Source organism: Vigna unguiculata, chromosome 7 (assembly GCF_037176805.1).
Source record: "Vigna unguiculata cultivar grain cowpea cultivar isolate G323 ecotype 2 chromosome 7, ASM3717680v1, whole genome shotgun sequence".
NCBI lineage: Eukaryota > Viridiplantae > Streptophyta > Magnoliopsida > Fabales > Fabaceae > Vigna > Vigna unguiculata.
In genome coordinates this window covers 31,164,015-31,181,089 of record NC_140798.1, presented here as the reverse complement: position 1 = coordinate 31,181,089, position 17,075 = coordinate 31,164,015, and the positions used below count along the sequence as shown (strand labels likewise).

The following is a 17,075-nucleotide window of genomic DNA, read 5'->3' as shown; positions in this document are numbered from 1 at the left end:
GATACGTTGCCCCAGCATTCTTGAGGCCAAATGGCATTACCCTATAACAAAAATTGGCCTTAGTTCCCATAAAAGCAGTTTTATCTTCGTCTTCTGGGTGCATCCTAATCTGGTTATAGCCTGAGTATGCATCCATGAAACTCAGCAAACCACACCCGAAAACTCGATCCACCAGAGAGTCGATGTTTGGTAAGGGGTATGAATCTTTAGGACACGCAGCATTTAAATCGGTGAAGTCTATACACATCCTCCATTTGCCATTGGCCTTCTTTACCATCACTACATTAGCAAGCCATTCGGGATATTGAATTTCCCTTATGTGCCCAGCCTTTTGTAATTTTCGCACCTCGGCAGCAGCTACTTCTGCTTTTTCATCGTTGAGTCTTCTACGTCTTTGGATTTTTGCTTTGAATTTAGGATTCACTTTCAGACGATGAGATATCAGATTAGGATCTATTCCCGGCATGTCTCATGCAGTCCAAGCAAAAGATATCAAGTTAGAGTGAAGAACTTTGACAAGGTTAGCCTCGATCTGAGAATCGAGGTCGGCTCCGATCTTCACCTTCCGACCTGGGGAAATCTCTATCTCTTTTAGGTCGCCTATTGGTTTTGGACCACGACTGTCTGCAAGAGCTCGGGGATCGAGCTCGTGATTTTATCGATCAACAGGGGGAGGATGGATTTGTGATAGGTTGTAAGCTCTTCTCCTGGTGCACATGCTATTTTCATAGCATTTGCGGGCCACCTCCTGATCAACCTTCATGGTCACCACTCTTCCCTCTGCTGGGAACTTCATCTTCATATGAACGGTGGAGACCACCGCTCCCAACTTGTTGAGTGATGGTCTTCCTAGCAAAAGATTATAAGAGGATGGGGCATTTACCACGATGTACCTGATTACAATCGTTTTTGCTGCCAAATCATCGAAGAAGGTTGTTCGGAGATCCACAAACCCTCGGACTTCAACTTGCTCTCCAGAAAAACCAACAAGGACACCATCGAAAGGTTGCAATTAGTCTCGAGGAACTTGCATACCCACAAAGGCGTCCCAGAACATAACGTCTGCTGAGCTCCCTTGGTCTATCAAAACGCGGTGCACATTTCTACCCATCATGATGACTGATAGGACCACTGGATCATCTTCATGTGGATATACATCCTGCATATCTTCGGCGGAGAAGGTTAAGCTCGGTATCGAGCTATTTACCTTGATTGTCGTAGACGTCATGATGCTCCTCGCATAACATTTTCTAGTCGAGTTGGTCATTCCTCCACCTGCGAATCCTCTGACGATGGTATTGAAATCGCCAAGAACGGGTGTCTCGTGTGTCTCAAGTGCATGATTGTACTCACGCTGCTGATCTTTGCCTTCCCGACTATCCGATTTAATATATCTTCTAAGTAAACCTCTTCGGGCTAGATTTGCAAGTTGTCCATTCAAAGGGAAACAGTTCTCCGTATCATGTCCGTGAGTTTTGTGGAACTCGCAAAAGGCAAATATATCCTTTCCGAGTGGTCTGCCGATCTCCAAAGGAAAACGCAGGTATTTCGCTATCTCTTCATTTTTTATCAGACGAGCCTTGGATTCCGTTAAGGATGGGCAAGCAGGTTTTATTGCCTTTCTGTCGGATAACCTTCGTGTGGTGTAAGGACTGAACTTATGGGTTGCCTGTTTATGGGGCGATGACATCTCCATTATCTGGCGTCGGTTATCTCGGATCTTCTGATCGGAAGTCGGTTTTCTCTCCTTCGCCCTCTTTCGTTGCATAACTTCCTCGGTGTCAATGTGTATTGAAGCTCGGTTGCACACCTCTGCTAAAGTAGTTGCAGGGGTCCTAATCAACGACTCACTAAACAACTTTGCCCGTAATCCTTTGACAAAAGCTCCGACTAACATCTCTTCACTAGGATTAGTGAGTCCCATACTTATATCACAAAACTGGTTGAGGAAGTGCTTTAAGGTTTCGTCTGGACACTGCTTTATGTCGAACATGTCTGCTATTTGTAATTGTTTGGGTCGATTAACGGCAAATCGGTCAAGAAAAAATTGGGAGAAGACTTTGAACGACGTAATCGATGAGTTAGAAAGCTTGCTGAACCACTTCAAAGCGGTACCCGCGAGGGTTCTGACGAACATCTTACACCGAATTGCATCGTTTCCGCCAGAGATAAGCATCTATGCTCGGAAAGCTTTAAGGTGGGCTTCTGGGTCGCTCTCACCCGTGAATGGTGGGACCTTTGGAATGATGAAATGAGGAGGTATGATTTCTTCCATGATTTCTTGCGCCGATGGGTGTCCTTCTTCTCGTTCTAGGTTTCTCCTCACGCTTGTATGACGTTCGCCTAGGCTGCCACGATCTCTCATCCAAGTGCGTAACTCCTCGTTGCTCTTTCTCAATAATTCTTGCTGACGCAAAGACTCTTCCAATCTTTGGCGAGATTCTTCAGATTCCTTCCGTAGCTCAGCTTCCGTCTCAGCTCGACGCCGTTGCTCTTCTTCATGCCACTGAATTCTGTCACTTTCCACTTGCTTTCGGATAGCTTCATTTTCTTGCCTCAAACTTTCAATATGTTGCATAATTTGTTCCATGGTAGGTGTGCCCTCTGCAGTGGTCATGGTGCGGGTTTTGTATTTTATGAAGTAGGTATCAAGTTTTACCTCATCCCACGGTGGGCGCCAATGTTCTGATCTGGAGTCTTGGGTGAACTTTTTCAGAAATCAGTTTTCTTCTCTTTTCTCTCTTATCAGAACCAACCCTTTAACAGAGCCCTATCTTTTCTATATATACCTCTCCTCCTTCGAGCCCCTCTTCATTCGGTTCCTAACTGAATTTCTACTGCCCTTCCCAATATCTTATAATATTTCGGATTTCTTGATATTTAGGGAAGTTACCAGATTTCATGGACATCTCTTTGACTCAATATTTTATTTAGTTATAGACTATCCTTATTAGGGCTTTATTAAACTTTATGGACTTCACTTAGTGTCCATGCTTTGTTTATGTTACTGACAATAAAGCCTGGACTTCTTTCCGAGCTAATGGGGCGAGCTTATGAATTCGAGCTTGGTGAGCTTGAATGAATTCCTATGTGCCCATTCCGAACTACCGAGCTACCGAGCTGAGGTCCCGAACAGAACAGATATATTATTAATAGTGAATAAAATAAATATTAGGTCTTATATTTAATTATTTTTTATATTTTTTATATTTTTATATTTTTATTTTTGGTTTATCTATTTTTGCATAAAAAGTTTTTACTCTAAATTGCTCAATCACACAAATTGTTCATTTACTATGTAATAAAGAAACATTTTTTTTAATCTTTAATTTTTGTTTTATTTAAAAAATTTGTTTTGGTAAAACAATCTTTATTATATCTCAAACAATTCATCTCTTCTTATATTTGGAAACTTTTCATATCTCCAAAACATTTCTTTAATTATGACAAATTGTTCATTTACTATGTAATAAAGAAACTTTTTTTTTAATCCTTAATTTTTATTTTATTTAAAAAATTTGTTTTGTTAAAATAATTTTCATTATATCTCTTCTTATATTTGGAAAGTTTTCATATCTCCAAAACATTTCTTTAATTATGTATATTTTTTTGTGTGACTTTAATTATATATATTTTATCAAATCAACGCAAAAGAATTAAGTTGATTTCGATTGACCGAATCACATAAACATGTGAAATTTTATTTTTAGAAAACTACTTTATCTAAAAGAAATGTGTAGATGACTTTGTAATGAAATTATGTAAATAATATATATTTATTCTAGTTGAGTTACATTAACTATATGAAAACTAGTAATATATAAGTTCATGTGGATTATTTGATTGTGATTTATCAAATTTTAAACCATAAATTCAATATACATAATTTGCTTACTAGCGAAAACATGAGCTTCACGTATTAAACTAATAATATTTTATTTATTCACTTTTTTGTAGCAGTAAACAATAATAAAATTAATAATAATATTTTTATTATTATAATTATAAGATTAAATATAAATAATTTTTATAATTTAATTATAAAGAGGTTTTATTTACTTTGTAGATAATTTTTTAATTAAAAAATTATTAAGTTAAACAAATTGTCAAATTGAAAACATTAAATAAAAAATAATTATTATTTTAAAAAAATTGGTAAATTAATAATTTAAATATATTTATTTTTATTTAAAGGATAAAATTGAAAAGAAATTGTGAAAAAAAAAAATCTATATAGATATTAGAACCGGTTGGTGAAGTTTAGATTATTAGATTAGTTAGTTTGATACAAATCAATAAGTAACATTCTTATAATTTTCACTTATTTTCTGTTTCTTTATCATTTATGTCCACATAATTGTTCATCGTCTCATGATTAGTATGACTTCATAAAAAATAATAGCAGAGATTTGAGTTTTGACTAATTTAATTTATTTATAATAATATTGATTAAAAACAGTAAGAAAATAGCGAATTATTAGTGATTTTGTTCTTGAAATAAGTATTTTGCTGAAATTGTTAAAAGTTACACCAACCAATCAATTGTCAAACCTACTTTAAAAAGTTACACCAACCAATCAATCAATTATAAGTAATTACGAATTATAAATAAGTATTGTATCACTTACACTCATATATATCTTAAAGAAACCCACGTCAAATTAGAATGATTATGAAAAGTTATCATTGTTTGCCCCGAAGTTAATTTTTTTTTTTATATATTAATTATTTTCTTTGGAACGTAACATATTCAGTTATTCTGCAAAGTTCTCTTTTTTTAGAGTGTGTTCACTTGGAGGAGTGAATATGGGGAGAGTGTGAAGATGAATTTGTGTAGATTTGGATAGATGTATTTTTTATTTCATATTTTTTAAAAGTGTGTAATTTTCTTTTAATTATAACTAATTTTAGTTTCGAATTTTCTTAACGTAATTTTAATCACTTCATTCTTAATTATCAATTTCATTTAATATTTAGTTAAATTCGTAAGATTTATACTTTAATCCATTTTGCCCTCTTTTCTTGCTTCAACTTTTTCTTTTTCCTTTTTCTCTTTCTCTTATTTTATTCTTTTCTTTATTACTTAACATTCTTCATTCTACTTTTCAAACTTTTCCCTTTCTATCTACCTCATCAAACTTCTCTTTAAATTTATAACTTTATTAATTCCTCATATCTTTTCAAATCCTATCATGTAATATAATAAATAAGGAATTAACAATTAATTTGGATTGATCCTCTTTATTTCTGAAAGTAGATATTTATTTTCTAACATTCTTTCACTTTATTTATTTTACTTGTAGTTGAGTTCATTATAGATTAGTCTTTTGAGAAAAATGATTTCTTAACTGGTGGTTAAACTTGGTGGTTAAACTTGAGAATGAAATTTAGAATTGTTTCATTATTTTGTTTTGGTATAATCTCAACTCGCTTAGTCATTAAGTAACTTTTGAAAAAAGATGTTTTTACAAGGTCAAATATATCCAGTAAAGATTTTTTCAAATTTTTATGTGTAATCCAAACTACAACTTCACACCTTCAAGTCAGAATGTCTTAGGTTCTCGTCTCTTCAAAGTTGAACGATGTGTGCCTACTTAAGATATTTTTATGCTCAAATCAGTCAAGTATGTCAAATTGATTGTAATAATGAAACATAATTAACTTACCTTGTGTACAATGCTATATATATATATATATATCATGTTTATGGGGCTTTACCTGGATGTGCCTGATCCACGTGACTAATTATCTTGATTAACTTTACTTCATAATTTGCTGATATGTTTTAGTCATTGTAGTGTCTTAATCACATTTTACTATTGTTAATGATGTGGCCAATATGATGTTATTCTGGTCGAGTATACTTAGACTGAGTACATCTTAGCTTAGGTTGCCGAGATGTTCTTGAATGGTCATTACATGATTGGATGACATTTTTTGATAGATTAATAAATTCTACATGTTAGAATAGAATTTGGTTTTAATTTGGAATTTAAATTTTGGTAGGATACTTAGATATAGTTTTATTGAATAGAGTTTGATATGAATGGATGACTCATTGTTATCTGACTTGACGTTGAATCTTAGTCAATTTGAATTGAAAAAGTTGGAACAAAATATCTATGTAACATGTGGTTGTTGTATATTTTAAATTTATAAAAAATATTTGAAATATAAATTTTCTAATTTCACTAGTCACAGGCATTTGATAGAGAAATTATTTCATTTTAGAAAAACACAAGTATACCTGAGATATTTTAAATTTATCATCACTTACGAAATTGACTTTTTATTTAAAACGAGGATATATAATATAACATAATACTATGAATCTTCTATAAATTATCAATAAATATTTTCTATTTAATATTCTTTTAATATATAAACCTGTTTATTGATATAATTAAAAATATTTATTATTATATGTACATAAGTTTACATACGATTTAATGATAAATATTGGTATCTTTATTCTAATAATTTATTTTTATTTGTTATCTACAAATATATTTAATATATGAATATCTATATCTATATATCTATATTTAAGCGCTAACACAAGCATTGCATGTGTATTTACATTTTTAATTTTTATAGAAATTTGAGTTAAAATCAATAAAAAATATATAATTAATTTTTAAAATGGTTGTTAAATATAAAATTAGAAATACAAAATATGTACACACAATAAATTTTTAAAATAATTGTTAGAGACAAAAGAGGTTTTTAAAATAACGGTTAAAGATAAACTATTTATAAAATAATTAATTTTTAAAATAATAGTTAAGGGTAAAACTGAAATAATGAAATGTGGACACACAAGTCCTCTTTATCTATTGTTATAGAAGATAAACTATTTATAAAATAATAGTTAAGGGTAAAATTAGAATAATGAAATGTAGATACAAAAGAGAGTATTTCTTTTTATCTATTGTTATAGATTTTCATAGAAATTTGAGTTATGATCAATAAGAAATATATAATTAATTTTTAAAATAGTTGTTAAATATAAGATTAGAAATATAAAATATGTACTATGATGCATAGATACAATACGTGTATCGAATACGATACATGTATCGAATACGACACGTATCCGATATGTCGATACGTTTATTTTCAAAATAATAGGATACGATACGTGATAGATACTACATGAATATTGAAAATTTTACAATAATTCTTACAAACTTAATAAATATATGATTCTTAATGTGTGAATCCAAATTTCCTAATTAGAGACCAATTATTTTGATAGCCAATACCTGGTAGCTAATGTTAGTGAGCAATTTAAAAAACAAGTCATAATTGAAACTATTTTAATTATCAATTTAGAGACCAATTATAATTTTTTGAAACTATTTTAGTTGTCAATTTGGTCACTATATAGTGACTAATTATTTTTTCACTAAAATTGGTCATTATTCAAAGATTTTATTGCAGTGTACTACGACTATAAATTAGATACTTCATTGATAATTATGGTTAAAGTATTCTAAAGTATCAAACATGATATGTGTCAGACACATACATGTGACCCAAGTTGAAGTATCGGTGCATCATATGTACACACAATTTATTACATATTAAGAAAAAAAGATACTATCAAAATTACTACATTACCCATTTTCTTTTATTGACAAGTGTCACAAAAATTAGTTTTTTCATCATTTTAAAACTTTGGTACAAAAGGACCCGGGTCCAAATCTTACAAAATTCAATTTGATTTTATTTTTTTATTTATTTATGATTTCAACTGTAATATTAATTATAAGTAATATTATTATTTGTAATATTTTTATAAGTATTAGCGTATACACAGGCGCTATCGTGCTTGTGTATACGCATTTTTTAAATATAAATGATATTATCTTAGTAGATGATAATAGTGTGATGTTATTAAGTTAATATATAAAATAAATTTATATTTATTAAAAATGAAGTGAAATGTTAAAAATAAAGTGAAATGAATAGAAAAATTAATTGTTGATGAATAAAAAAAAAAGAAAAAAAAAGAATTTTTTTTATAGAAAATAGGTAAAAATAACCATTAATTTTAAAAAATTTAATAAATAATTATATTGTAAAGGGTAGAATTGGTATTATGAAATGTGGACATAAAAGAGGGAATCTCTTTATGTATTATTATAGATTATAATTTGTAATTATTAATAATATTATCATTATAAATATTATTAGTATTAATAGTAGTAAAATTATAAGCAATATTACTATTATTACCATAATAATAAGTAATATTATTAGTTATAATATTATTATAATTACAAACATTATTTGTAGTAACATTAGTAAAATTATAAGCAATATTAGTATTATTACAATAATATTAAGTAATATTATTATTTGTAATATTTTTTTTAAGTATTATTATTTGGAACTACTACTAATAATATTATTATTATAAATATTATTATTAATAATAGTAATAAAATTATAAGCAATATTAGTATTATTACAACAACAATAAGTAATATTATTATTTGTAATATTTTTATAAGTATTATTTATTGTAATTATTACTAATAATATTATTATAAATGTTATTTATAGTGATAGTAATAAAATTATTAATAATTATTATATTATTATTTGTAATATTTTATATGTATTATTATTTGTAATTATTAATAATATTACTATTATAGATATTATTTGTAGTGATAGTAGTAAAATTATAAGTTATATTGATATTATTATAATAATAATAAGTAATATTATTATTTGTAATATTTTTATAAGTATTAATATTCATAATTATTAATAATATTATTATTATTATAAATATTATTTGTAGTGATAATAGTAAATATATTAATAATTATTATATTATTATTATAATTACTATCATATCTAATTTAAAAAATTGATATTTCGAAAATACTATATTATTAACAATTATAATTATTGTTATTTATATTATTTTTTTATCCTTAATTGTTATTATTATTATTATAAATATTATTCTTAATAATATAAACAAATTATTTTATTTTTATATTATTATTATTATCAACTCTAACTCTAACTATAATTATAATTATAATTATAACAACAATAATAATAATTATTATTATTACTAACTATAATTATTATTATCAAAAATAATTATTATCATCATTATTACTATCAATAATAAGTTTTATTATCATTATTAACTATAATTATTTTTATTATTATATTACTATTATTATTATTACTAATAAGAACTATAATTATTATAATAGTTATTATTATAATTATTACCACTACGATATATTATTATAATGATATTATTATTATTATTATAATAGCTAGACACACGTAGAAATTTTATTTACTATTTGATCATATTTTAATTACTTTTTATTGTCATTTTTATTTGTTTTGTTGTTGATGTATATATTTTTATATGATTATTGATTATTATCTTAACATTAGTGTTAGTATTAGGCTTGACATTAATATTTATGGCATAAATATTATTAATGTTATCATTAGTTTGTTATTATTGCTATCATTATTATTATTTTATTATTATTTTTATTTTTATTATTATTGTTATTATTACAAGTTTTTTTAATTATTAAAAACATTATTATACTAAATACTTTTGCTAAATATATTTTTAATTTTTAAAAAATATAGAATTTATATTATTGTTATTTTTAATGGTTAAATAAATATAATAACAATTATATTATTATTCTAAAAAGATTTGAAATAAAAAAAACAAAACAATTGTGTGTACACGCACAAGTTAGAGGCTATTATGATTATTTCGTAAAATCAATTAGGTACATCATATTATAATATCAATTTTATTTAGTATACTTAAAACTGAAATTATTATCATATCACTTAAATTTACTATTTCATTACTTTAATAATAACATTAACAACAATATAACATAATTTTCATGATATTTCATTATATAATATTTTCACTACTTTATTATTTTAATATATAAAATAAAAAAAATTACAACTCGTGCGTATGCACGGGTCAGTGTAATAGTAAACTTTTAAAATAACTGTTAGAGAAAAAAGAGGTTTTTATAATAATGGTTAAAGATAAACTATTTATAAAATAATTAATTTTTAAAATAATAGTTAAGGGTAAAACTAAAATAATGAAATGTGGACAAACAAGAGAGTATCTCTTTATTTATTGTTATAAAAGATAAACTATTTATAAAATAATTAATTTTTAAAATAATAGTTAAGTTTAAAACTAAAATAATGAAACGTGGACACAAAAGAGAGTATCTACTTTATCTATTGTTATAGATACATGTATTTTGATACTAATTTAATTTTTTAAAACTAAAAATTGAACGAATAGTTTAAAAAAATCAAATTTAATAAAAAACGAAATTCAATAGCTGACCTATTATTGAAAAATAAGTGATTAAAATTATAACAAAATATTTAGAAAAAATTATAAATTTCTTAAAATATAGAAATAAAAATTACAACCACCTCTTTATTGACCATAATTCAATTAATGATAGTCATAATCAATTATAATGATTTTTTATAACTTTTATAATATAATATGTAAATATTATTGCTATTAATAATTAAAAATAGTAACTAATATTAATAAATAATAATTTTTATCTTTAAATAAAATATATTGATTTTTTATTTTATTTTACATCTCTCGTGTTTTTATTTTATCTTTAAAGGTTATAACATACTATTAGTTTTATGTGTTGAATGACCAAATTCCCCATCCGAGTGGTCCTATACTAGAAAATGTCAACATTTCTCTTTCTCATTTTATGTTGGAAATTATCCAAGCATCACTCTTTTGCTTTCGGAAAATGTATGATAATTTCTTTTTTTTTTCTTTTCAGAAAACTAGCCAAAGATTTATCTCGGAGATGGAAATTGAATGATTTCATGGTACTCTCACTAATAAATTGTTTAGGAATATAAGTAGATAAATTTTAATTATTTTTAATTTTATTTTATCTATTATTATTTATTTTGATATTAAAAATATAATTAATTATTTTTTATTTCAATTTTATAATTGATATACTTTTAATTTTAATATTTTTATTATGTAATTTTGTTTTAAATTTTATTTCACTTATAATTTATTTCAATATTGAAAATACAATTAACTATTTTATTACAGTTTAATATAGTTGATATATTTTTATTTTAATAACTATTGTAGTTTTATTTTATTTTAATATTTTTACTACATATATTTATTTATCCAAATATTACTTAAAACAAGTTCTCAAACTTATAATCATTTATATATTTGATTATTATTACACAATTTAATATTCAATAATCTATATATAAAAATATTTTTAATATATCTCATTATTTAATGAATATATTATTGATTTTTATTACGTTATCATGTCTTTTGCTTCCTCACTGTATTTATATATCATTATTAAAACAAATTTAAAACATTTATTCAAAAATATATTTAATTATATTAATTTTGTATTGTATGTCCCATGGGACCATCGACAACGCACAGTCCTCTGGTCCATCGAACAAGGCTGGGAGGGATTGCCTATAAAACAGGACCATCGGTCGAACGATCCCACAGATGAATTACAAAGTACCATCGGTCGATCGGCCTCACAGATAAATCACACGCTACCCCACAAGGGACCATCGGTCGATCGGTCCCACAGATGAATCACATGCTACCTCACAAGGGACCATCGGTCGATCGGTCCCACAGATGAATCACACGTTACCTCGTAAGGGACCATCGGTCGATCGGCCCTACATATGAATCACGCGTTATCTCGTAAGGGACCATCGGTCGATTGGTCCCACAGACGAATCACGCGTTACCTCGTAAAGAACCATCGGTTGATCGGTCCCTAGGTTGATCACGCATCAACCCATGGAGATCCATCAGTCGATCAACCTCATAGGTGATTCGCGTAGTGCCTTACGTATGATCATCATTCAATCGACCATATAGATTAATTATTCACTTAAGGTTGTTAAACTTAGAAGATAACCAGCCTAGTCAAGCGGCCATCAGTCGATCGGCCAAACGAGACCAGTCAGCTGGATTAATTAACATTAAACAAGTCAGTAATCTTGATTAAGGGATCATTGGGCCGTGATTAAGGAACCCTAATTACAGGCCCACACCGGAAACTATAAATAGGGCCCAAAGGTAGGTTGGTGAGCATCTTAAATTCGCATTTATTACGGTAGTTATACTTTTACACCGATCGGTCCATCAACTGACTTAAGCATCAGAGCCTTTTAGACAGGTACGCTGATCGTCTGTTCAACCGATCGAGCAAGGAGGAAGATTTCTTGGCGAAGAAGTTACAACAGATTACGAAGGGAGGAGACATAGAGAAAAAATGAGTAAAATTGAAGTGGTTTTTAGTAGGCGCTTGGTCCCTACACCCGAAACATTTTGGCGCCCACCGTGGGGCCGAGCAGTCGCTTATAGACCATACACCCTTATGGTGAGCACAAGAAACCGAACTAGCAACGCTGACGGAGGAAGGATGGCGGACGATCAGGCAGACACGAGGGAGATGATCAGGGCTATGCATCAAAGGATGGATGAGATGCAGAGAAACTACGAAGTGCAGATGCAAGTTCTGCGAGAGGAAAATGCTGCCCTTCGGCGAAAGGATGAGGCCATCCCTTCGACCCCTACCATGCCCGACTCGCTCCGACTGAGTAGGGTGCAACAACATCGGGAAGCCAAACGGGTAGAGAGCCGACTCCCTCCCACGGGACAAGCACAATCGCACTCCCCGCGGGTGGAGAGGACGCAGGCGTCAAAGGGGAATGTTTCCCACACGATGGTTGAGAGCTCCGGGGCCAATGAGGAGGGATACCCTTCCAGGCAACCGATCCACGCTTCGGGTAATTTCCCCTTCACCCAATTCATACTAGAGACCCCGCTGCCCAATAGATGGAAAATGCCGACCTTCGACAAGTACGACGACATTACCAACCCTAACAACCACATGCGGGTGTTCACCCACCAGATGATGTTCCATGTTGTGAGCGACCCGATCTGGTGTCACGTTTTCTCCACCTCCCTGACGGAAGAGGCGTTGGAGTGGTTCTCCGAGCTGCCGGCCAACAACATCGACTCCTTCGCCACTCTGAAGGCTAGGTTCAGCACGCAGTTTGCCCCCCTGAGGCCAGCTATACTAACGGTGGATAACTTGGTCAACATCCGCCAGGAGGATGGGGAGTCGCTGAGGAGTTACCTCGATCGGTATAACCGTATGTCGGTCAAGATAAAAGACCTCAGCGACGAAATTGCTCGGCATCACTTTTCATACAGACTGCATCCGGGCGTGTTCGCAGATAAGATAAGTCGCAAGAAGCCAAAGACGATGGAGGAGATGAGGGAGCGAGCGGCCAAGTTCATCCAGATGGAAAACATGCAGGCATTTAGGGTGAAGAAGAGGGAGAAGGAAGAAGCAGCTTCGCATAAAAGTGCCCCCCGACTGAGCAAACCCCTTGCTTGGCCCAACGAGAAGAAAACGCCCAAGTTCACCACATATACCCCCTTGGCCGTTCCTCGGGCGAAGATCTTGCAGGAGGCCTTCAGTGCTGACTCACTTCCAGCGTCCAGAAAGAAGCCTCCACCTCCCGACGCTGATGGCAACAAGCACTGTCAGTACCATCGGACGATCGGCCATACCACGGAGGAGTGCCATACGCTCCGCGACAAGATTAAGGAGCTGATTCGCCAAGGGCACCTAAAAAAAGTACATTCAGCAGGACCGCCCCCAGCGAAGCCTGATCAGGAACAGAAGCCCAGCACGAAGACAAGCCCCAGCCAAGTGGGAGAAGCGGTGAGAGCGGGAGCCCGATAGGCGAAGGAGGGAGTCGTCTAGAGCACACCGAAGCCCGATGAGGAGTCGCAGTCGGAGCAGGGACAAACACTTAAGGGGTTACATCAATACCATCTCGGGAGGGTTCGTCGGAGGAGGATCGAGCTCATCTGCTCGAAAGAGGCATGTCCGGGCGCTCAAGTCGGTTCATCTAGTGGAGAAGAAGGTGCGATCGATGCCCCTCATCACCTTCACCGATGAGGACTTCAAAGCTCCCGACCCCGATCATGATGATCCGATGGTCATCTCCATCGAAGTGGCGGAGTATGGGATTGGGAAGGTTCTGGTAGACAAAGGAAGCTCTGTCAACATTTTGTACTGGAAAATGTTTCAGAGGATGAACTTGTCTGAAGACCTGATCGTCCCTTACAACGAACAAATCGTCGGATTCTCGGGCGAACGGGTAGACACGAGGGGCTACTTGGATCTTCGCACCAGGATCGGCTCGCGGAAGGACGGTCGGGAGGTAAGGGTGAGATTCCTTTTGGTTGAAGCTAACACTTCCTACAATGTCTTGCTAGGAAGACCTTGTCTGAACGCCTTCGGAGCGATCGTCTCCATCCTGCACCTGGCCATGAAGTTCCCGTCGGACAAGGGGACGATATGCACCGTGCACGCGGACCAGCAGATCGCTAGGCAGTGCTATGCAGCAGGGTTAAGGATCTCCCCTTACAACCGTCCCAGGAAACAACACCGGTCGGAAGTTGCCATGACTGATTTGGACCCTCGAACGAACACGGAGGATCGGATTCAGCCTGGCGGAGATACCAAGGAGATCTCGATCGGGACACAACCGTGCCAAGTCACCAAGATAGGTGCCACTCTGAAGCCGGACGAGGAGGAGCTGTTGGGCGCAGTCATCTTTGAGAACCGAGATCTTTTTGCCTGATCGTCGGCCGACATGCCAGGCATCCACCCCGACGTCATGTCTCATAAGCTAGCGATCTTCAAAGAAGCACGACCGGTCGCCCAGAAGAAGAGGAAGATGGGGGAGGAGCGGCGACGAGCTGTCGAAGAGGAGGTGGAGAAGTTGGTGGGAGCCGGGTTCATAAAGGAAATCAAGTACACCATGTGGCTGGCGAACATGGTGATGGTGAAGAAGGCTAGTGGGAAGTGGAGAATGTGCACGGACTTCACGGATCTCAACAAGGCGTGCCCGAAGGACGCATACCCCCTACCCAGCATCGATCGGCTGGGCGACGGAGCGTCCGGTCATAATTTCTTGAGCTTTCTGCACGCGTACTCAAGGTACAATCAAATCCCAATGTACGGTCCGGACAGGTCCAAGACGACATTTATCACCGATCAAGCCAACTATTGCTACGAGGTCATGCCCTTCGGCCTAAAGAACACCGGAGCGACGTACCAACGGCTCATGGATCGCGTCTTCAGAGGGTAGATAGGTCGGATCATGGAGGTGTATGTGGACGACATGGTGGTAAAATCTAAGACAGTTGAGGATCATGTCTGCGATCTCAAGGAGGTCTTCCACCAAGTTCGCAAGTACAATATGCGTCTTAATCCGGAGAAGTGCGTGTTTGGAGTGTTGGTCGGAAAATTCCTGGGCTTTATGCTAACCGCCCAAGGAATCGAAGCTAACCCTGACAAGTGCACTGCCATCGCTAAGATAAGGAGTCCCAAAAACCTCAAGGAGATCCAACGGTTGGTCGGCCGTCTGACGTCACTTGCGCGCTTTCTGCCCAAGTTAACAGAGAGGATCAAGCTGATCCTCATGATCATGAAGAAGCAGACTGCAGACAAATGGGACGACCGGTGTGAGGAGTTATTTCAGCAGATAAAGGTGATGATCAGTAGCCCCCAATAATGAGCCGACCGGTAGAGCTGGGAGGATGATTGCCTAGTCGGTTGAGCTGTTAGAGTTTGGTCTCAAGTACGAGCCGAGAGGATCCGTCAAGGGGCAACACTTGGCAGATTTCGCAGCAGAACTCCACGGGCTGACCTCCCCGTCGGAACAGACGTGGGTGCTCTTTGTCGATGGCTCGTCAGATAAGCGCAACGTAGGAGCGGGGATAATCATCGAAGGACTGGGCAACTTCACAGTAGATCATTCCTTGCAGTTCAAGTTCAAGGCATCGAACAATCAGGCGGAATACGAAGCGCTGATCGCGGGTCTCAAATTAGCGAAGGACCTGGGAGCACGAAGACTGAGATGCAACACCGATTCACGGCTAGTGGTCGGGCAGGTACAAGGAGAATACCAGGTGAAGGACGATCTGCTGCTACAATATTACCACAAGGTGATAGAGGCTATGAAAGAGTTTGACGAAGTAACTGTCCATCATATACCCCAGGCAGAGAATGCCAGAGCCGATAGGCTATCAAAACTGGCAGAAGGAAAAGAGAAGGGTCAGCTCAAGACCATCATCAGGCAAACCCTGATGAAGCCCTCGGCGGGAGAATGCGCAGCAGTCGACCAGTCGACAGATTGGAGGAATGAGATTTGGGAGCTTTTAAGGAGAGGCGATACTGGAGAAGATATGAAGCCGATCGAGCGGCGTCGGGCGCTCCGATTCGTCATAATCGGAGAGGACTTGCACAAGCGAGGATTCACCGCGCCATTCCTCAAATGTCTGTCGGAGGAAGAAGCAGGCTACGTCATGAACGAGGTCCACAATGGCGTTTGTGGGATGCATACCGGCCGAAGATTGATGAAGGCAGGGATACTCCGGGCGGGTTACTACTGGCCAACCATGGAACAGGACTACGAGGTGATGATACGAAAATGTGAAGGTTGCCAGGCGCACGGAAATGACGTCAAGAGAGCTTCGACCGAGCTGCATAGCCTAACGACCCCATAGCCGTTCGCACAATGGGGTATGGACATAGTTAGGCCTTTCCCCATCGGCAGAGCGCAGAAGAAGTTCATACTAGTCGCCATAGATTACTTCACCAAGTGGGTCGAAGCAGAGGCCTTGGCCAACATCACCGCTCGTCAGGTCCACTCATTCGTTTGGCGGAACATCGTCTGCCATTTTGGCCTGCCCCATACTATCATCACCGATAACGGCCGACAGTTCATCGACAAAAAGCTGAGGGACTTCTATAAGCAAGTAGGGATACGCCACCTAACCAGTTCGGTCGAGCATCCTCAAACTAATAGTCCAGCCGAGGCCATGAACAAGGTCATAGTGGCAGAGCTGAAGAAAAGATTGGGAGAAGCTAAGGGAGCATGGGTGGACGAACTAC

General features: G+C 34.6%; 2 protein-coding genes across 2 annotated transcripts; one reads left to right on the top strand and one right to left on the bottom strand.

Annotated features, from left to right (window-relative positions):
- Positions 1–655: 655 nt before the first annotated feature.
- On the bottom strand, positions 656–2,176 carry LOC146884794 (uncharacterized). The gene is made up of 2 exons (XM_085676035.1): positions 1,036–2,176; positions 656–972 (listed from the first exon to the last, which is right to left on the bottom strand). Exons 1-2 carry the CDS (start codon positions 2,174–2,176, stop codon positions 656–658), a joined length of 1,458 nt encoding a protein of 485 aa, XP_085532161.1.
- Positions 2,177–15,279: 13,103 nt separating this feature from the next.
- On the top strand, positions 15,280–16,687 carry LOC114165140 (uncharacterized). Its single transcript, XM_085676034.1, has 2 exons — positions 15,280–15,669; positions 15,761–16,687. The coding sequence occupies exons 1-2, from the start codon at positions 15,280–15,282 to the stop codon at positions 16,685–16,687; spliced, it is 1,317 nt and encodes a 438-aa protein (XP_085532160.1).
- The last annotated feature ends 388 nt before the right edge of the window (positions 16,688–17,075 follow it).